Source organism: Planococcus citri, chromosome 4 (assembly GCF_950023065.1).
Source record: "Planococcus citri chromosome 4, ihPlaCitr1.1, whole genome shotgun sequence".
NCBI lineage: Eukaryota > Metazoa > Arthropoda > Insecta > Hemiptera > Pseudococcidae > Planococcus > Planococcus citri.
The window spans coordinates 39,040,021-39,062,180 of NC_088680.1; the positions used below are offsets into that span (position 1 = coordinate 39,040,021).

General features: G+C 33.1%; 4 protein-coding genes across 5 annotated transcripts; 3 read left to right on the plus strand and 1 right to left on the minus strand.

Moving 5' to 3' along the window:
* The first annotated feature begins 561 nt into the window (after positions 1–561).
* Positions 562–3,354, plus strand: LOC135842687 (phospholipase A1 member A-like). Of its 2 annotated transcripts, none has more exons than XM_065360266.1 (7): positions 562–721; positions 824–1,037; positions 1,854–1,996; positions 2,085–2,339; positions 2,474–2,665; positions 2,798–2,963; positions 3,043–3,354. In XM_065360266.1, the coding sequence occupies exons 1-7, from the start codon at positions 673–675 to the stop codon at positions 3,248–3,250; spliced, it is 1,227 nt and encodes a 408-aa protein (XP_065216338.1). In that variant the 5' UTR covers positions 562–672; the 3' UTR covers positions 3,251–3,354. The 2 variants fall into 2 exon arrangements, with proteins under 2 accessions (XP_065216338.1, XP_065216339.1); XM_065360267.1 differs by having other exon boundaries at positions 570–721; positions 827–1,037.
* A 667-nt stretch (positions 3,355–4,021) lies between these two features.
* LOC135842683 (esterase E4-like) lies at positions 4,022–9,607 on the plus strand. Its single transcript, XM_065360260.1, has 10 exons — positions 4,022–4,650; positions 4,849–5,004; positions 6,655–6,796; positions 6,899–7,084; positions 7,238–7,434; positions 7,535–7,691; positions 7,855–8,045; positions 8,167–8,305; positions 8,530–8,659; positions 9,312–9,607. The coding sequence occupies exons 1-10, from the start codon at positions 4,462–4,464 to the stop codon at positions 9,508–9,510; spliced, it is 1,686 nt and encodes a 561-aa protein (XP_065216332.1). The 5' UTR covers positions 4,022–4,461; the 3' UTR covers positions 9,511–9,607.
* LOC135842691 (eukaryotic translation initiation factor 2 subunit 2-like) lies at positions 9,312–11,809 on the minus strand. Its single transcript, XM_065360271.1, has 8 exons — positions 11,461–11,809; positions 11,117–11,273; positions 10,887–11,044; positions 10,685–10,805; positions 10,562–10,600; positions 10,295–10,484; positions 9,913–10,186; positions 9,312–9,826 (listed from the first exon to the last, which is right to left on the minus strand). Exons 1-8 carry the CDS (start codon positions 11,473–11,475, stop codon positions 9,782–9,784), a joined length of 999 nt encoding a protein of 332 aa, XP_065216343.1. The 5' UTR covers positions 11,476–11,809; the 3' UTR covers positions 9,312–9,781.
* Positions 11,810–14,413: 2,604 nt separating this feature from the next.
* LOC135842682 (juvenile hormone esterase-like) lies at positions 14,414–22,017 on the plus strand. Its single transcript, XM_065360259.1, has 10 exons — positions 14,414–14,774; positions 17,281–17,436; positions 18,522–18,663; positions 18,853–19,038; positions 19,123–19,319; positions 19,429–19,588; positions 21,061–21,251; positions 21,354–21,492; positions 21,566–21,695; positions 21,802–22,017. The coding sequence occupies exons 1-10, from the start codon at positions 14,577–14,579 to the stop codon at positions 21,998–22,000; spliced, it is 1,698 nt and encodes a 565-aa protein (XP_065216331.1). The 5' UTR covers positions 14,414–14,576; the 3' UTR covers positions 22,001–22,017.
* The last annotated feature ends 143 nt before the right edge of the window (positions 22,018–22,160 follow it).

Here is a 22,160-nt window from a genome sequence, read left to right on the forward strand (position 1 = left end):
GGAGGTGTCACATTTTTTGGCCCATTGATTTTCAAATTCCTTTTTAGTACCCTACTTCATACTTCGTCAATTTTTAATTAACTCACCTCGAAAAAATAACTTTTCAGGAGGGAAAAATCAAACGATCATTATGATATGGTTATATTGGGATCCGTATTGCAATGTATTAATTCGTACCCACCAACTTGATTGTTCACAAGACACCTTTGATCTTTACCGAGATAATTTACTTTTTATACATTATCTGTCGGCGAACCGGTAATTGACACGAATTCTGCGTAAACCGCGTCAATCATCTACATTATCACCCATCGCAATATTTTCTCTCTCGTTTGATTCACACGTGTTTGAGAAAAAATTGCATTAATTTAATTCAAAGGTTCAAAAGCAATTAGGTACCTATCTATATGGACATTGAAAATAATACAATAATCAACGATGAATACTTTGTTTAGCTTTTACACGTGTCTGTAATAGCGAATTTCTCGGTACAGCTAATATTATCACTTATTATTAAAATCGATTATAGGGGATAGTGTCCGGGTAATTGTCATACGTCATGTTTTGCATCAATTTAATGATTTTTTTTCAAGATGCAACTTAATATTAATAAGATCGCAGCATCCTCTCTGTTCAGTTTGTAGTTTTTTTATGTGATCGAAAGACTGTAAAATGTTTCGTGTCTTCGTACTTTCATTGTTGGTTGCTGCTGCTTCAGCAAGTTAGCTTTATATATATATTTTTTTTAATTTTAACGAAAAAATTTCACACTGTTGCTCCTAAAATTTTGTGTTTTTTTTTTTGTTTTGTGTTTTACTTATAGCAGACGATAGTCAACTTCCTACTCGTGACCAGAATCAGCAAAATTTAATCAATGCTTTAAAACTGAATCAAGATCAAATTAAATCGGCTGATGAAGGAGAACAAGCTTCCCCTGAGCACTTGGCTTACGAAGCCAAACTCGGATTACCTATGGATAAAATATCTTGCAAGGGGTTATTCGTGGAAAAAAACAGAATCAAGTTCACTCTGTATAGGTAAATTGAAAGATATTAAATTTTAATTGGGTGTGGAAATTGTTGCGTTCAGAATTCAAGTTTTTTAAAAATGGGTCACAAAAAAAATGAATTTTGAACTTGAAAAAAAAATGGTAAATTTCGAAGCATTGTTTTGAACATAGGTTATACTTGAGTATTTATTTTTGCACCGACTTATTAAAAAAATTATCCCCATCAAACATTAGGAGAGAGAGAGAAAAAAAGTGAAAAATCTTAACCTTTTTTCTGATATGTACTATTTCTATGTACTTAGGTATTTTTCAAATTTGAAATTTTTATAGGTAATTTTGATGTTGGTGAGATTTTGATTTCAAAAAATCTTGCAAGGGTCCTTTCTTCAATTTAACAACAAAATTTTGGCCTAGGACCTTGCCTACAATTTAATGATAAAACCAATAACAATGCAGAAAATAATTTTTGAGGGTCGAAAAAAAGTAATGAAATTTTTAGATTGTGTTGTGATGAAATACTTACTTTCTGCTTCTTTAAAACAAATTTTAATGGTACCTTACTCACTTTTTACTTTCACCTCTACTTAATGGTCATAGATTTCTTAATAGGGAGAATAGACTTCATTTGTATATTTTGGCCAAAAATTTATCACCTGAAATTTCCCACAAGTTTCTCAAGTTGATAGTGTGATTAGCATTGTATTTTTCTTGGTTTTTAAGAAATCATCATCAAAACTGATTGAAACTGTTGAATAAAAAATTTCCCAAACTCCAAACATTTTTTTCAGTCATTTACTGACAATGTTAAAAACACAGTTATGAAATTATGATTCAATTTTTGCAGCATGCCTAGCCAAAACATCACATGGGATGCTTCTCAAAATGTGAAAATCACCCCCTACTTCGACCCTGAATTACCAACCCAGATCTTAATCAGCAGCAGATTACAATCCGAAAAAGCCTTCCAACCAGCTGAATTAGCTTTCAGTAAGCATTCTTGTATTTTCAACTCACCTATAATCTACCAATCTGTATAAGTCCATGCTAATTTGACACCTGTATTGCTTGCCAACAGCCTATGGAATTCGTGGAAACAAAATGAATGTAATCTCCGTCAACTGGGACGATTACGCTAACTGCTTTTATTTGCAAAACGTTATTGGTACCGTACCTGAATTGGCCACCATCGTCAGTGACATGATCAAAAATACCCTGGTTGGTATGAATGGAATGGACTACGACAAACTTCGTTTAACTGGTTTTGGTTTTGGAGCTCACATTGCTGGTTTAGCTGCTAGAAAATTACCCAAGAAACCCGCCAGAATTACAGGTAGGGTTGATTGACTCGCATGTTCACCACCTCCTGCTCCCATCTACATAGAATCCAATCAAAAATAATAATACCTAATCTATCGTTATTATGAAATGCTAAGTTTGATTATTGTTTTTTTTTTTTTGTATTAGCTTTGGACCCGTCTGGTTTATTATTCAGCCTGTTGGGAGAAAATTATAGATTGAAGAAAGGTGACGCTAAATTCATCGATGTCATTATGACCAACCGTGGAGTCTTTGGAATGCAACAATTAGTCGGAGATATCAACTTTTTACCCAGTGGAGGACGCATACAAAAAGCTTGTGAAAACAAGACCCTGATTCGTAAGTATTACGCTCCTTAAAATGAAGGTCTAGAGATAGGTACCATACCTATACTTACCCAGTTTTCACAATATCAAGCAATGTTTCCTTCACCACTTCACCTTATTAAAAAGGTCTTTGGTAATTTCACAGAAAAAAACACCTGCAGCCACCGTCTTGCCTTAGAATACTACATTGAATCGGCCAACAAAGCTACTCACGGTTTTGTCGCCAAACCAGCTACTTCCTGGACTGATTTCTTGGCCCAGAAAACTTTCGTCGAGCATTCCGAAATCATGGGTGAAGCTGTATCTCAAAAGTAAACAGTCCTCGTATTAAGAAAATATCAGTTTTGTAATCTAAGAAAAAAAAATTAATTTGGAAAATTTCTTTCTCAGGTACACTGGTAACTACTACCTCGAAGTGAATGCCCAACGTCCATACAGTAGAGGAGTCAATGGTGCTTACTTGTTCACCAAAGCATCAGTTGACCCATACCAGAAAGGACCCCAGAACACTGTATATTCTCAAAATGAATTGCCTTCACAAAAACCCAAATCCCCTATTGCTGAATTACAATCCCAAGCTGAATTATCCCAGCAATAAGTGTAACGTTTATGAACTTCCAACGATAAACAATGTTGTACTAGTAATTTTATAGAATATTGATATTAAGCGGAAACGCTGAATAAATTTATGATTTAAATTCATCTTATTTAGTTATTTTTTATTTTATTTCATGTATGTCCATTTTTTTGTTGAAAATTTCAAATTTCTTCTACGAATCAGGCTTAAATTAATTTCATATAATTTTTTGAAAGAGTTTCAGATTGTTTTTTTCCCTTCTTCAATTTTTACATCCAAGATTTTGCTAAAGATGTCATTATTAGTGTAAAGCTAAAACGAATTTACAAAGGAATTAATTTTTGTACGAAGAAAATATTTTCAGAAAAGTTCTCAACTTTTCCAATCTTTATTTTAAATTGAAAATAAATCACAAAATCACTAAAAAAAATTGATTACAAAATCAGAAACTATTAATTTGATTATTTGACTTGGGTACTTGGGTGTTTATCTACTCGATAAATTTATGAATTTTAAAATCCACTCTCCAAGATAGATAGGTACCTACTCAACTACCTACCTAATTTATCATCATTTGTTGGGAATGTTTATCGTTTTGTTAAGCTGTGATACACACTTTCTTCTGTAGGTCTGCTCTTCACCCATATGTATGGTTTATTGTATTGAATTTTGAACAATAATTACTGCACAATGACAGCTATAGGTAAATACTTATAGCCATAAAAAAAATATTCAAACTGCTGATAACGAAAAGTCGAACAAAGATTTAAATTCACGAGAGCAGATTTTCTTGACAATTTCAAGAGGTAGGTACTTGTTTGCTCGATAATTAATACACCTATTCGCGCTATTGAAAATTATCATCTGCTCATACTCCTTAGTACCAATCAGAAAATTCCCCTATGAAAATGTTTTCGTCGAGTCCCAATATTATGGTTCAAATAAACACTTGGGAAAAAAACCATTGTATTAGGTACTAGGTAGGTATGAACATAACATTATCTTATTTTGAAGTGAACCGAACGTCGCTTGCGCGGCTAGGTATCCATTCTACTTTGGTCTCTTAAGTGAACTTTTAAATTAGGTACATTACAAGATCAGTACATAAGTAATGATGATGCGGTGTGTTTATTCGGGAAAAAACACTCGTGTTAACATACATAGGTACTAATTATTACATTACCTACCTATACACCAACTTGAAATAAATTATCGCTCGATTAATTATCAAAATGTCAATTCGATTGTTTTTTTGTCTCATTACCTTTCTATTTGTTCGAGCGAAATGCAATTGCGAAGAAGTAATCTTCGAACAAGGTAGATTATTAGGGAAAGCTTTTTTGTCTAGAAATGGCACCGAGTATTATGGATTTCTAAGTATTCCGTTTGCTGAGCCACCTATCGGGGAGCTTCGTTTCCAGGTAATTATGTCTATACTTAAGTTTCTTACTTTACCTATGTAGGTACCTGCCTAGTTGAGTTGTTATGTTTTGTTTTATAGACTATTGGTATACATTTTAGAATTTATTTTACATGTTTAGAATACCTACCTATTAGGTGAGTACCTAGTGAATATTTTTTTTTTTCAAAATTTATTACCTATCTAATTTTATTTACAGCCTCCTAAACCACCAGCTCCTTGGCAAAGTATTCGAAATGCAACTACATTACCTCCCGTATGCATTCAAGAAATACCTTCTGCTGGAGATGGTAATCGTAAAAGAATTATTATTGGTCAAGAAGATTGCCTATATTTGAATGTGTTTACGCCCAAGGTTAGTAGGTACCGAAATTATTAAAAATAATGAAGTTGAAATTCAGCCATTATTTTATTTCATTTGAATTTAGACAGAATGTCTTTTGTTCATGTTATGAGAAATAAATTCAAGGCAACTCAAAAGCATATTTGTAATGTACCTGATTTCGGATCCAAAAAATTGTAAAATTTTGCTTCTTTATAAATTTGATGGTGTTGTTGATCCAATTTACGAGTTGATAAGCAGATTTTATTACCTACCAACATATTTGTTTTTATTTTTGATAAAGCTTTATCTTCCTAGACGGGTACTTTGTTCTTTGAATCTATCTTAATAATTTTAACATGAACCATAATTCTTTAAAAAAATAGAAATGACACGAAGTCTCATAAGAATGTTAATTTGATGATAAAGGCCAAAAATTAAAACCTCTCAAGGGCAACCGGGTACGGTATGTTTTAATTCAAATCCCTCAGAAATGATATGTCACATTCCATGGAGATTTCATTTAAATTTTGATCATTATAAAAGGGTTGCTAGGTCATTAAAAATGGGGGCGAAATTCGGAAAACCTCCATAATCATCCTAATTCGAGCTTTGGTAAGTATTTTCAAAAACACGTCATTCAATTTTTCATAATTTATCATACTTTGGAGAAATTTTTATATTTTGATTCAAATTTGAAGAGCAAATGCCCTCCTTCCGTTCAAATTCAAAATTGAAAACTAATACCTACTTCAAATCAGCCCAAGTTCTGGGTAAATAAAATCACACATCTTTTCTCGATTTAAATTAATAACCTCGACTTACCTGAGAGTTTCATTTTAAAATTTGAACTTTTTGTAAAAAATTTCAGACATGATTTTTGAAAATCTGAGTTTTTCTTTTTGTATTTTAACTCAATGCCATTTTCACTGTGCACTCGTGAGTATAGCTATTATCTATTTAAAAAATCCAATAAGGAAATTTTGGATCCAAAAGCATGCTAGGTAGATTAATAAATTATGTAGGTACATCAAAATTCCTCACCAAGTAAAATTTCAGAACGTGAAATCTGATTCTTGAATTTTGGAGAACGTTTAAAATTCAAATTTGGGCCAGTTGAAAAAAAAATGGAATTTCAACCAAATGAGCTAAAAAGCTGAAATTTGACTGAAAAACTATTGGAAGCTGTTTCAAGTAATTTTGAGTAGTCTTGAAGCTTCCAGAAAAAGTTTGAAAGTCACCATTCTCATAAAATTTAACATATACCTACTTACTTAAGCTAGAAAGCTATTTTTGATTTCCTAATCAATTGAAGGTGACTTTTAGCCATTCTAGAGCGTAGAGCCTCCAGCACATTTTTTTTTTTTGATTTCCAATAACTTGTTTAAAAGCTTTACAACCCATACAAATATACTTAGGTACCTACATCGTAGATTAAAAAGCTTAAATTTCATTTTCATCCCATTTTCGCATTTCTCGGTTGATTATTTTTAATGATTTAAATTTCTTCCATAATTTCTGACATTTCTAAAAAATTACTGGAGCCATGGAGGCTCTAGAACTGCTTAAAATATCTCAAAATTACCGTATCTACAGTATTCATTTTTTGTATGTATTCCCACCTTATGAAATAGGTACCTAGATTGATAATTGTTTTTACCTATCGATTCGATTTCTTTACAGAAAAGAATTCAACATTTACCTGTCATGGTATTTATTCATGGTGGCTCATTTCTCATGGGATCCAGTTTGTTATACGATCCTTCGTATTTCATGGATCATCAGATAATTATTGTAACAATACATTACAGGTTAGGCTTATTGGGTGAGTAGTGTGTACTAAAGTTGTTATTTATTTATTTTTTGCTAGGAATTATTGCATTTTCTGCGTTGAATCGATGGAGTTCTTTTCTTTTTTGTTGTTTAGGTTTTCTAAGCACTGGAGACCATGTACTTCCTGGAAATAATGGCATGAAAGATCAAGTAATGGCTTTAAAATGGGTGCAGAAAAATATAGCAGCTTTCGGAGGTGATCCAAATAAAGTGACTCTATTTGGCGAAAGTGCTGGAGCTGGTAGTGTTCATTATCATATGCATTCTTCTTTAAGTAAAGGTAATCAGCATATCACTCGCACTATATTGTATTTATGTGGCATACTCCTACTAGTCCTACTTCTTGTACGTACCTATTTACTGAGGTACCTAGACCTACATAAGCCGAGTATTTAATTCTGACCAATTTCAACGCACTTCTGTACCTACATAGGTTTATTTTACCAAGCGATTAGTCAAAGTGGCACCTCATTAGCTCCATGGGCACACAATTCTCGCGAATTAGCTCAGCAGAAAGCTACTGCCGTTGGTATCGTTATGGGGTGTCCACAAAAATGCTCAAAAGCTTTCGTTAAATGTTTAAGACAAATACCTGCCAAAGACTTCGTCGCAGCTGTTGATAAATTTTATGTAAGTTTAAAACTGAAACCAGTGAAACCAATCACGTAGGTAGACACATTTTTCGTATTTATTTGATAATTTAGTGATTTTCTTATTTTTCTTGTTTTAGATTTTTGAATCCGAACCTGCCACTCATTTTCCTGTTGTAGTAGAACCAGATCTTGAAGGTGCTTTCATTACTGAAAGTACTTGGTATCATAAGGCCACCAACGAGGTACCTTGGATTGTAGGCATCAATTCAGCAGATGGAGCTATTCAAACCATACGTCAGTAGATATTCAATAGCTATATACCTAGCTACCTACTTTTATAGTCAAAATTTTCTCATTTTGTCACTTTCACACTATATTCCTATAACTACTCAAAAGTGTCCAAAACATTTTTTTTTGATGTGGTCAAGTCAATTCTAAAATTATGAATTTTTTTCAGGACATTTAAAGAACGATGGCTACATGTTGAAACTGTTGAGTAAAGATTATCATCGCGTATTACCCGTTATACTTTTTTACAAGTTTTGGATCGAAGACGAAGACAAAATATCTAATATTACAGAATCATTGAAAAACTTTTACTTTGGAAATGAAAGTATCAGTTTTAAAACTCCTTCCAAGCTTATAGCAGTAAGTATTCGGCTCATTGAAAATTATACACACCCTACCCATTAAAACAAGAGCAAATATTTTCAAGTAGGTTCATTCCTACTTTGTTTTCATCCTTGTTTTTTTTTTTTTTTTTTTTCAGTTCCATACGGACGCGTATTTTGCTCATGATGCCATCGAGGCAGCTAAACGTCATAATAATACGGTTTATTTTTATTACTACGATCACCGGAATGAAAGAACGTTCAGTGAAGTATTTGGAAAATGTTCCATTGATCTAGGCAAGTAAGACGCTTACCATAGCTTAGCATCCAAACTAATTGATTCGGACTATTAAATCAATATTGATAAACATCAACTTATGGTAGAGGTTGGGGTAGAAGTGCAGGAGAAAAAAATGATCCATAAATGAAAAGATTACATCATCCATTATACTCATATTTCGTAATTTATAATTTTTATCTTTACCATGCTGAGTTAATTTAAGTATATTAATTTTATACAGGAGTCACTCATGCGGATGAGTTATTCAGTTTCTTTTATTTGAATGGTTTATTTCCAAAAGTTACCAAAGGAAATGATTTCAAAGTATCTGAGAGGATGGTAAATTATTGGGTGAATTTTGCAACTACTGGGTAAGTTGAATGCATACCTGTGTGGTGAAAAATCGAGTACCTAATATAACACAGAGCGTCTAGATATTGAATTACTGAATTAAAAATTCTCATATCCTACCCTAATATGTATTTGGTGGATATCACAAAGAAACACAACTTTAGATGAAAAAGTTGCCCATCATAAACATTCAAGGACCACTCTTCTTTATATAAAATTGAAAAATCATTTTGCGCAATGGAAACGGATGTTGATAAATCAAAAAAGATACTGGCAATAATTACGTAGACGGTAGAAATCGTAAAAAAATTCATTTGACAGCAAAATTTTATAAAAAAATAAAAATTGAATAACTATGAAAAGTACGTCTTATACATAACAATTTCTCGAATTCGCCAGAAAATGAGTAAAAATGCCAATCTTCAATTTTGAACAAAAACTTGTCATGTAGAGAAAATTCAATGTTTGACTTGCAGTCCTTGACTTTTAAAATCTTTCTCCGATGGACATACGTTCCTTTAATTTTCAAGATAGGCAACATGTTCAACCGAGCACTTCTTCGCTTGTATCCAGATAATTACTTTTTAAAAATAATTCTCCGGACATCCTGTATATATAGGGTCTAGGTCTACTGTAGATGAAGAGAAGATAATTTTCTTTGTGTACTTCCAGGAATCCAAACAACAACGATGCGAAACAGCTATGGACACCAATCCTTTCCGATGATTTTGAATACCTTCATATTACCACTGAAATTGATGAGATGAAAAAAGAACTATTGAAAGAGAGATACTTATTTTGGAAAAGCCTTCAAGTAATGCCTACGTTTAAACCAAAAAATACTCAAAAGATTATTAACGACGAGCTATAATAAATTCAAATATACAATTTTTTTATTGAGAAAACTGCAGGTTGTTTAAGGAGGAATAATATCTATTACCTGATAATAAAAACAAATTCTGAGAGTACTGACTTAATAATTAATGTTTTCTGGAATAAATTTTCAGAAATTCTGGCAGATAGACATGCTCTAGTTTTGCAAAAAAATTGACATTTTTTTAAAATAGCGACAATTTGAAAAAATAACAAAAATAACAAGGCGAGGTTTTTTAAGAATAAAAATTTCAGAATATGGATCGTTATTACACGGTCTTGGCACGGATTGCAGCACGTTTGACAGTAACAGCCTGTTGAAAAATAAGTCAATTATAATTTAATTGTTCCAGAAAAAATGAAAATAATACCTACTTCTGTAACAAAATTTTATCATTACCTGAAAACCTGATTTAATACTAGCAACAGAACACCGCGACGCGCAAGTTTCACATTGAAGGAAATATAATCTAGTATCTTTTTGTAATATTGTCTTAGGAGACTGACAAGTATGACAATTAACGTATTCTTTGATATAACGTTTAAGAACGTTTTCTATCTGTTTTTGTTGAAAACGTCCTTTAATTATTAATGGCTTTTCACCATGTACAGAACCACTAGTGCCTAACTCAGCCTTCAAGAAATCCAATAAATGTTTGGGTGAACGATGCAACCTGTGAACCATAATCAATTATAATCAACCCATTTGTGGTACATAGGTAGGTACCATATTTATAGGTATCACAATGATGAATTTGTAGAAGCATTCAAAATCAACTTACGTTTTGCATATTTCGTTGAAATTAACGAAAGAAGTTTTCTTTGCACCAGCAGGTAGGACTTGAGGAGGTTTTACAATAAACTTTTGTTTTTTACTCGCTACCATATCTGGATGATTAAAAACCCTGGCGAGTAGTTCGTCATAAGTATAATCTCGATCAGATCCACTCCATGTTTGACTTTCATCCTCTGCTGCAAATGATTAAAAATAGATCAGTAAAAACGAATTCCAGACTGTTATCATTCACGTTTCAATTATTAATTATTACCAATGACTGATGGCGCCTCAATTTCAGTGCAGCATGAACCTACCAACAAAAGTTTTCGCGTTTATGTTAACATAATGTCCCAAAATTAGCAGCATTATTTCATCTTAAAGTACTTATATTTACCTTCATCTCTCGATTCGAGATTTCTTTCTACCTCTTCCTCAGCCAACTCATCTAAATCTTTCTTCTTTTTTTTCTTCTTCTTCATTTTCGAAAAGTCCATGTCCAAATCGAAATCTTCTCGCTGTTTTGACAGTAGAACAAAAATTAAAGTCAGATATTGCCAAAATAAATGAAAATATATTTTAAAAATTCAAATACTCACATCCATAATTGTTTCTGGACCCATTTGGAGATCGACGGTAAAATCATCGTTTGACATAGTTCCACCTTCAGGTAATGCATTATTTAACTCATCCAAATTGAAAGTGGCCCTTTTTTTCTTCTCTTTTTTTCCAAAACTGTCCAAATGTAGCGACCCATCTGAATGATAAATAATGCATTATAGATAAGAATTAAGTAAGAACTGATAAGATGTTCGGTACCATTAGGTACCGTCGAAGTTTTCATTATTAGTGGTCGGCTCCTGGTTTTCTTTATCGAGAGTCGTCGATGTATGCATAAGTTCTCCATCGTCATCCGGTGGTTTTACAAGAACAGCATCCAAATTGGAGTTCTTCTTCTTTTTCTTTTTCATGAAGAAATCAATCATCTAAAAAAATAATAATAGGTACATGTACATTGTGCATATGAAAAGTCTTGATAGGTAGGTCATGATATGGGTGCTAAATAATAAATATTATCATACATTAAAAATTACACTTCAAAAAATGATAGGCATTTTAAAAGAAAAGAGGAAACATGATGACACGCATGTCGAAATTAAATTAATCACTTACTGGTTCTTCATCCATTATGACAGAGAAGTTGACGGAAAAAAGTACAAAATTTGAAATACAAATACTTTAATCTAAGTGGTAATGATTCTGATTTTGAGCAAACTAGAAAATATGTAGAAACGTTCAGATTCGCATAACATTAACAACTATGAACTATTACATCAGCCCACAGGATAAGTACTTCAATTCTCTGCAAACTCGAAAATTGAAGCTTTCAGATTCTGTATAACATCAACAACTATGAACTATTGCATCAGCCCATAGGATAGGTAGGTACTTCAATTCTCTATGATACGTAACTAGTCAGCATTATTGAAATACGTCCACTGAATGATTGTAATTCGAATAAAATAAAAATTTCTTATCGTGATCAGCACACTTCAATTCGTCAAGAAAACCCACCCACACCTAAATCCTGAACCTTCATGACAAATACAATAGGTGACTTTTCTCATGGAAAATTCGGTAAAAAGGTAGGTGCTATAGCGGGGGTAAAATGAGAATTTTGGAAGAATCAAATATTATCAAATCAAATTAAATCAAATCAAATCAAGTTTATTCGTGCAATGGGCAGCTGTGCTGCATTTACAAAAGTCATATGAATGTGGTGTCGTTTCCACATAATTCGATACCGCTGACCACCAATATGACGTCAGATTTTCTGCTACACTAATCTAGCCCCTCCAGAGCATTCAGCCCCCCACTTTAATTTTTACTACATATTTTCGAAAGATAAAGTTACTATTGGTGTCCTTTCCAAATGATCTAAATCCAAATACAGACGTCTGATTTTGTTTTACGCTTACCCATGTCCTCCGAGAGGCTATGTATGAGCAAAACGAAATCAGATGTCTGAATTTGGGTTTAGGTCTCTTGGAAACTACACCAATTTTGAGAAATTAGCTCCATTTCAAAAATAGTGAAAATTGAGGAGGGGGTTGAAGCTATGGAGGGGCCGGGTGAGTGTAAAACAGAATCAGACGCAGCCAATATTTGTGCTTGGGCGGTTCGGACCATATAAAAACAACACCAATATCATCAAAGTACATAGCTTTATTTCAAAAATTTGTAGTAAAAATTGCGGTGGGGGTGCAGGCTGTGGAGGGGCTAGATTATCAGAAAACGAAAACCTGACATCATATTCGTGCTCAGCGGTATCGAATCATGCAGAAACTACACGTATTGTATCTCGCAATTTTCATTGTTAGTAAATAAGAGCATAAAATCAGTTGAAAAACACAATTTTGAAGGGTAAATACGAAGGGAGGGGGTTGAAAATTATTGTAATTATAGCTCTGTTGTTCACCACACCACTCTAGAAAATATTCATCAAAAAAACCTTTGATGGCAACAATGGTATTTCAATAGGGGTTTCAAAAAAAAATCCAAGTTTGAGAGCGCGCGATAGGTGAAGTTTTCCCACGGTGGTGTCGTGGAACAATGTTGACAAAACGCGCGGTAGTGCTGGAGATACATGTTTTCTTTCAAGCTTTTTTTTTCTGACCATGTTGCACCCCCCTTTGGGACCTTGGGAAAATTATATATTTTACCTTACGGTGTAACTAAATTTCTGAAAAAATTTTGCAGAGGCCCCCCTCCCTGTTTTTTTCTACGAATTTTTGAAATTTTAAACCTCTCCAAAAAGCCCACAAATATGAAATTTTTTTCGAAAAAAATTCCACACACGCATCTACCGAGTGACTATTTTCTGTGAACGTTTCAAAATTTTTGGACCACCCCCTCCGAAGAACGGGAATTTTGAATTTTGAGCGCATGTATGGGCACATTTCTCAGAGAGAGGTGGGGGGGGGGGTCGGCTCAAAAAAATTTTGGGATGGTTTTACATACAAACTAAGATTCTGGGTGAGTTTCAACCAAATCGGAGAAAGTACCGATTTCACTATCTTATCCTGAAAGACTCTTTTGTCGTATGAGTTTTTGCCTAACTTTGAAATTGAAGGGGTCAGAAAGAAACAAATATATCTGGCCCCTTTAATATTCAAAATTAGGCAAAAATTCTAATGAAAAGACTTGTTTATTTTCCAAAGAACTACCCATTCCCAAGGTCAAGAATACGGTCTTCTCAATTTTTTCATTCAAAATATTTGTAGCTCTTTCAATTTTAAAGTTTGGCAAAAATTCATAATGACAAAATTTGTTTCTTTCTTAAAGTACTACTCATTCCCAAGGTCAAAAATATGTTTTTCGAAATTTTTTTTCAAAGCTCGGTTGCTCCTTAAATTTTAACGGTAGCCAACCTGTTCATAAAAAGTTTTTTTCAAGTCGTAGGTACCAGGTTATATCCAAATTTTTGAAGTTTTGACATCCACTCACCAGACATCCTGTATAAGTTTATATTTTTAGTAAACTGCGTACTTCTGACTAGAAAAAAAATCATTTGAAAATTATTGGCATATTTTTCAAAGAAGATGAAATCGATAGTTGTGTACATTTCCTGGATTCGTGCTGCTTTCGGACAACAGATAAATGCTATCAACGACTTAATATTTTCGCATTGTTTTTCTAGTAGTTTGCCTTTATCTAACCTTAATTGGTCAATAGTTCTTTTTACGAACTGATTACGTTATCACGAACATTCTCGTCAACTAAGTACATACACGTACACCTACCCTATGTACCTACTATTTTTGAATACCGTATGATGCATTAGGTGTCTGTGGGGTTGGTCAATGTACAAATTTGTGGACAGGTACGTAAGTCGTAGTACGAGTACTTTCATCCTTTCCATTTCAATTAAAAAGGTACCTATTTGTATACTTTATCACAAAATTAGCTCTAAGAATTTTATGCTCGATTTATTGAAACGTAAACAATTTTCTCCTCTAAACGGTATACGAAATACGAATTAAGAATTATGTCTGCGAAAAATTCATTTCCTCATGGCCATGACGTCACGAACAGCTGATATCAGTGATTTTTTTTAAAAAAATCGATAACATTGTAAGTGGTTGTAGATACGTAGGTATAGCAACACGTTGTTTTTTGTAATCACGAATGCTCCCGGTTGTCGGTTGATTTTCAGTGTCACGAGATTCGAGTTAATTTGGCAGTTGTGGTTTTGTGTGTTTAAATTTAGGAATTTTTCTCAAATTAAGATGTTTCGTGAAATAATTGGTCTACCGTTATTTTTATTTATAGCTTTGGTTCATCACGATGATGCTCTGGATATAAGTGTGACCATACAACAGGGTACTCTTCGTGGAGGTATTCATCTATCGAGAAATAACTCCGAGTATTATGGGTTTTTGGGCATACCTTTTGCCAAGCCTCCAGTCGGAGATCTTCGTTTCGAGGTAAATTATAGGTATAAGTTAACGAATAGTTCCGTTTCTTCAGGTACAAGGCCGCTGTGCTTGGAGAGATGAAGATGTTGAGATAGAGATAGGTGGAGGTACATGCATTTGTGCTTCTGCTTATCTACCTAAATCTATAAAATATACCTACTTTAACTGACGAACAGAGGGTTGGTACCTTACTGATGCAAAAATGTGCAAAAGAACGAAAATAGCACGAAATTTCATTCAAAAATAAGTACCTAGTTAAAAGCACGAAATTTTGACGTTAAAAGTAAAGTGAAACTGCTTACCTATATTATAAATGATTTTTTTTGTACCTCACAAATAGTAAATTTTCTAAAACTTTCACTCTCGCTTCGTTCGGACAAAAATCGAAAATTTTCCAAAAATTTAGCATCCCAGCAAATCTTTTTCACAATTTTATTTTCAAAGGCCAGCATCATTTTTAAAAATTCAAAATTATTTATCATTATATTGTTCTCAACTCTCCCTTCCAAAATTTATTCGAACATCTGGCTAATTATCGGAATAAATTCTGGAGCAGGGATCTAGGGTAAAAAGTTGAGAACCCTCTCCCCTCCCTTCTTCTCAATGACAACAAAGGGCTTAAATTCCGGCGCATTTTTAAAATTACCGAAAAAATTGTTTTGAATGTACATACGAACCAGCTGAACCACATTTTAAACGAGTATTTAAGCACGATCTTAATTTTTTTCAATTCTGCACTCAGAGTGATGCAAATGCGACTAATGAACCCGGTTGAAATTTTTCTCTAATTATACTTAATGATTTCATTTTAAACACTTAACACACCCTAAAGTTCTGATATTGAAAATTTTCGATTATCAGTTGAAGAAGTCTGACGGCATAGGTACTGGCAATTTAAAAAAAAACTTGGTAGGTGAGTATCTTAAACTTGATCCACTCTGTTAAAATTTATCCACGAGGTAGGATTTATCGTCTTTTTGAATTTTAAGCGGTTTTTAATCCATATTTTTTTCAAGATACGCGGTTAGGATACTGATAAATGTGCTTAAAGTATTATGCATGTAAATATGTATTTAATGAGCTCCCAAGAATCAGACATTACCTTTCTTTTTATTCATTAATGCACACAAAAGAGATAAATTTTTACGATGCACATTTTTTAGGTTGGTAGGTTGGTAATGGCCATGTAAATATTTCGTACTTATCCTAAAATAATTTATAATTTTTCGCATTATATGTATTGTTAATAAGTAAACGTACTGTATCAGAAGTATTAGTAGCCATATAATATGCATTTCATAAAATTGCCTGTGAAAATAAATTGAAAACTACTTTTTTTCTGTACAAAATTCCTTCAAATCAAAGAACAAAATCTTACTTACAAAAGGAACCTTCTGAACTAGCACTCTCCAATTTGAAACAAACCAAGCTAAATCAAAAAAATTACCAAAATTTCAGTTCCGAAAGTCATTTTTGATTTTTTGACAAATTTTTGAAAATTTAAAAAATCAAACAAAACTGTTTTATGGGCGATTTTTAATGTGAATAATTTCTTCAATTCAACTCCCACACATCAATTACTTTAGGTCTACTATTTTGGGCCGTGCTGTAGCCAACTGCAACGGGTTTTAAATTTTTTTTAACACACTCTGGACGGGCCAGAAATAAATTTTAGATGGCCAGCGCTTATTGGGCACCCTCCCGATCATTTTACATTTTTTGAAGATTTGATTTTTTCAATTTTCTGGAATTTACTAACTTGTCAAAAATTCACTTTTAAACTGGCGCTTCTGGAATTTTCCGGTACCTACTTAACCTACTAAAACAATTGAATGAGAGCATTGGCAGTGCCTATAGTGAACAAAAACCAAATTTATAGGTTTTAAATTTCATTTTCGACCCTTGAGGAAAAATGAAAAATCGTTGGAGAATTTATAATGGCTCAAAACTAGTAGTTGTTGATGTTGAAAAGTTGAGTTACAGGAGTTATTCACGTGGGTTTACTTTGCGAAAAAATTTACATTCCGTGAATAAGTTTGAAAATCGACCTTAAAACAGCGTTTTTTTGAATTTCTTAAATTTTCAATTTGTCAAAAATCCAAAAATGAAATTTAGTGGCTGAAATTTTGGTTACGAGGGTTTTGGGACATGATCTTTTAATCTTGGGCCCAACTGGAATTTTCTTAAACATGCGTTTGGGCTACCTTGAAAGAAAAAACGTGGCCGCGCTCACTAGAAGTACCTAGACCTACCTAATAAATATACAGGGTGCCCAGAAATATCGAGTACCCCTAAAAGAGTTTTCTACTAAAATACTTCGGTTGGTCACAGTGAATGATAATAATGATAGCACATGATTGGTTGTTGGACTGGAGAGATAACATTCCACCAATCATATGCATATATTTCACGTTGCCAACCTACATTTTAAATGAAAAACTTTCTTAGGGGTACTCGATATTTCTGGGCACCCTGTACCTGATTTCCTACTTACCTATAGATTTATGTTTTGTAGCCTCCTCAACCTCCGGAAGCATGGAATGGTGTACGAGATGCCACATTACCTCCTCCAATCTGTATTCAAAAAGAGATTTTCACCTACGACGACCATTTGAGAGAAATTGTTGGACAAGAAGATTGCTTATATTTGAATTTATTCGTACCTAAAGCGGTGAGTAGTTGATGAAAATATTAACTTTACTGTTAGAAAAACTTTGTCGTATGATCTTGATCATCTTCGATTTGAATAATAGATATTGATGTGTGGAACAATATGCACTTTGACAAAACAAAATAATTTTCTAATTTATTGAAAATGATGGTGGACCGACTTTTTCCCCTTCATTTTTATTACCGAAACAAGGGGACTCAGAAGGTACCTACTTCTAACCAAATTTTAGCTTTTTAAACGAAAAATTTTGGATGCTATGACGAAGCTTTGAACAAATGATGGCTTGGAAATACGATTTTTAAAATTGTAGCTTCCTACACATATAATCGCATATTTCGAAATTTTGGAGCCTTTGTTTTGTGAAAAAAATACATTCTCATAAATTCTATCGGTCCCATGGAGAAGCGCAACTAGATCTTTTGTAAAAGATATATTCGCATGTGATATCTATATATTTAGTGTATTTTTTATCCATTAAAAAATTCCATGAAAAATAAAAAAATCACACAACGTTTAAATCTCGTCTACTGCCTATTTTCAATCCTCCAAACGGGATTATCTACTCTTGTAAGTGCTTCAAAAATGGAGTAATTTTTATCATGTTCATGTTCCGTGAAATTTTTTAGTAAGTTGAAAATACACATTTAATAATAATTTCTGTAATTAAACCGTCTGATACGAGTAGGTATCTAATGTCCGTGGGTCTATTTGGAATCTTTTACCTATTTCGTTTGTAATGTTTTTTCTATCCTCATAATTATAATAAATTGCTTAATTCCATCAGCATTTATTCACCATGCGTTCGATTTGGAAAATTAAACGTTTGGTAATTTAGTTTAGTTTTGTGTATATATATTATATGTAAGTACATACATTATAGTAATGTCCATTCGATGGTCCCTAATTTAGTCACGTCATATGTTGTGCTTGAATTTACGTGCAGCGTATCCAAAATTGATAGTTTCGTAGTTATATTTAACAGATCATTTATGACAAGTACATGTAACCTATGAATTAATAGCAGTGAATTTAATTTTTTTCAAATAAAAACCTAGAATTATTCTATTTTTTATTGTTGTTTACAGAAAAAAATGCATCCACTGCCTGTGATGGTTTACATGCATGGAGGCGGTTTCGTTGTTGGTGGAGCTGATTTTTACGAAGCTACCTATTTTATGGATCACGACGTTATTATAATTGTAATACAATATCGATTGAATATATTGGGTAATTATTTAAGATACCACCACATACTTACATACATTCGCTTGCTAAATTCTTGAGATAGTAGGTAAGGTAACTGGGTATACCCTCAACAGGTGGGACAATTTTGAATTTGTTTCGATCTGAATTCTGAAATACCTTCCTTGTTGAGGGTAGTTGATTTCAAATTTATTTTTATTTTGGTACAACTAGGATTTTTAAGTACCGGAGATGATGTGGTGCCAGGAAACAATGGAATGAAAGATCAGGTAATGGCTTTGAAGTGGATACAAAAAAATATCGCTGATTTTGGAGGTAATCCAAATCAAGTAACCATATTTGGAGAAAGTGCTGGCGCTGGAAGTGTCCATTATCACATGCATTCGCCATTGAGTAAAGGTGAGTAAATATTACATCGTCCCATCTAATATCTTTCGTATCTATATTCATGGAAAAAATATTTTAATAACGTTCTTCATTTAGGATTATTCCATCGTGCCATCAGTCAAAGTGGATCTTCCTTAGCATCTTGGGCCATGCAGAGTCGAAAATTAGCTCGCCAGCGAGCGCATGCCTTAGGTATCATAACGTACTGCCCTATAACGAGCAGTCAAAATTTGGTGAACTGTTTAAGAAAGATTCCAGCTCGTGAGATAGTCATCGCTCATAATAAATTCTACGTACGAATACTTCATCTAAGTATTTGTTTTAAAAATTTTCAACATTCTCATTACGATCTCGAAAAAGAACCTAAAACGAGAGAATTATTTTCAATTTACTCATTCGCAGGCTTGGGACGCCGAACCGACTGTCCCGTTTTCTGTAGTTGCCGAACCAAGTACCGTTAAAGAAGCTTTCATATATCAAAGTCCCTGGCATCAAGATACAGTCAATAATGTGCCTTGGATGGTAGGAATGACCTCCGCCGAAGGAATAGTTAAAGCTGCAAGTAAGCATGAACGTCGAATATATTAGCTAGGAAAAAAGAAGAAAAAAACAATTTTTTCTGCTGGAGAATTGCTCCAAATAAAAAATTAAAAAAAAAGTAAAAATATCGTGATATTTCAAAATCTGTAAAAGAATCAACAATATCTCATGTGTACAGGGTGTCCGTCATAAAATACTTGTCAAACTTTGGATCCAACCTTCAAGACAAATTATGAATTTGGATTTGTAAGAATGAATCTTGCGAAATTCATGCTTGATTTGATTGAAATGGTCACATAGGTAGGCAGAAAATTGGGATGTAAAATGCTGAATTTCATTTCAACCACCAGCACCATGCGACCCTTTTTATGAAAATTTTTAAAAAGCTGAAAAATCCATGCTGGAAGCTCCAGATGAACGAAAGCGCCATCAATTGATTTTGAAGGTCAAAAATAAGTTGTTGGCCGAATTTTAACTTTTTCCTTTCCAATTCAGTTAAATGATGAGGTTTTCATAAAATTACACCTAGTTTGAAATAATTTCAAAAATTTACCAAAAATAAAAAAATGAAATTCGTCTCATAAAATTTGTTCTGAACTTCTGAAGGTGTAATTTTGGATGTTTTTTTGATCTTTGTCTGTTTGACTCAAAACATTTTTCTGTTGCTATATGTTTTCCTTATAAGAAAAGTGATTTGTGAAGCCATAGGTACTTTGGCCAACAGAAATTTTCGACTCTTTACAATTTTTTTAATATAGCAATAGGTAAAATTAGGCTCGAAAAGGGTCATTTGCTTATCAGTCTTCACAATCAACCTCAAAACGTAGGGAAAATAACAAGAAAAATCCAACGGTCATCCAAAAATACTGAATTTTACTTCCCAATTTTTGACAAATTGAAAAAAATTTGAAAGGTCATTTTGAGGAGAAAAATCAAAATTTGACTAAATTAAGGGAAAATCTGAAATATAGCTTAACATACGTTTTTCGACCGCCAGAATCACTTGAAAGTGGTATCCGACCATTTTGGGTACCTCTATAGGGATTTTTCGGATTTTCCTGTTTTGAAAAAAAATCCATAAACAAGACCAAGAGATCAAAATGAAATTCAGCAATTTATTATAATCTTCAATTTATCGTATTTTTCGATCCTTATAAGATCGATTTGAAAACAAATTTTTCAAATCAGTCTCGGCCATGTCAAATTTGTGAACTTTTTTGAGATTATTTTTGAAAAAATGAAAGCTTTCTCATTTTCCACTCTAATCTTATGAATTCTGATTTTTTTTTTTTTTTGGTGAGAAAATGGGTCATCATTTGAATTATTAAAAATTAGCCAAAAATCGAAAAATGGTTCAGTCTGAAGGCGTAGATAAGTATTTTTGAACGTCTTTTAGATTAAAATTAATTTTATGTTTTTATTACTAGATAATTAATTAATTAATTAATTTTTTTTTTACAAATGCACCAGTTTGAGAGTACCGTATTATTTCAGGATACTTACACGAAAATGGAACCAAAGCAAAATATTTGAATGCTCATTATAAACGTTTACTACCTATCGCTTTCTATTACGGATCTTATATAGAAGATCGTGAAAAAGTTGACCAAATTACCGAATCTATCAAAAAGTTTTACTTTGGCGATAAAAATATCGGTATGGAAACCGCCAAAGAACTGATTCAAGTAAGTACGCGAATAATAAGACGTATTACAAAAAATACACGTATTTTAACCGTGAGCAAGTATGGCAATATGGTGTACCTATCTCTCTTGATATTTTTGCAGTTGTACAGCGACGGTTACTTCACTTACTCGGTATTAGAAGCCGCACGACGGTACAAAGGTCCCGTATACTTTTACTATTACGATCATCGTAATAAGAGAACATTTACTGAAATTTTTGGCCAAATTGCCGGCGACCTTGGTAAGCATACCTTATCAACTCTCGATATGCAAATTCACCTTTTAAACCCATGTCTCTTTTTCTCTCTTTAAAGGCGTCTGTCACGTTGACGATCTTATCAGTTTATTCCCTTTGAACGGGTTCGTTCCAAAAATCACCGAAGGTGATGATCTCAAAGTATCCGAAAGATTAGTCAAATACTGGGTGAATTTCGCAGCTAGTGGGTGAGTGACTGACTTATAGAATAATATTGCTTAGGACTGATTATACATACAATACAAGTAAAATACTCGAGTGATAATTTTAATTGCTACCTACATATAATTGTAGAAATCCAAATGGCGATGATGCCTTATGGGCTCCAGTCCCAGTGTCGAAGGATTTCGAGTATCTTCACATAACCACGAATCAAGATCAAGTGAAGACTGGTCTATTATTAGACAGTTACGAGTTTTGGAAAAGTTTGAACGTAATTCCTCCTCCGGAAGATGTGAAAGTTTCATCAACCAAATATGTTAACGAGTTTTAATAAACGCAATACGAGTATTTACTATAATTTTTCTTTGCGATTGATGTATTTTTTTCACCGTTATCAATAATTTAGGATTGCGAATATGGTTATCTTAGTTACCGTATTATACTGTTATTGAAATGAATGTCATGTAATCAAGTTCGATTAGTGTGGTACT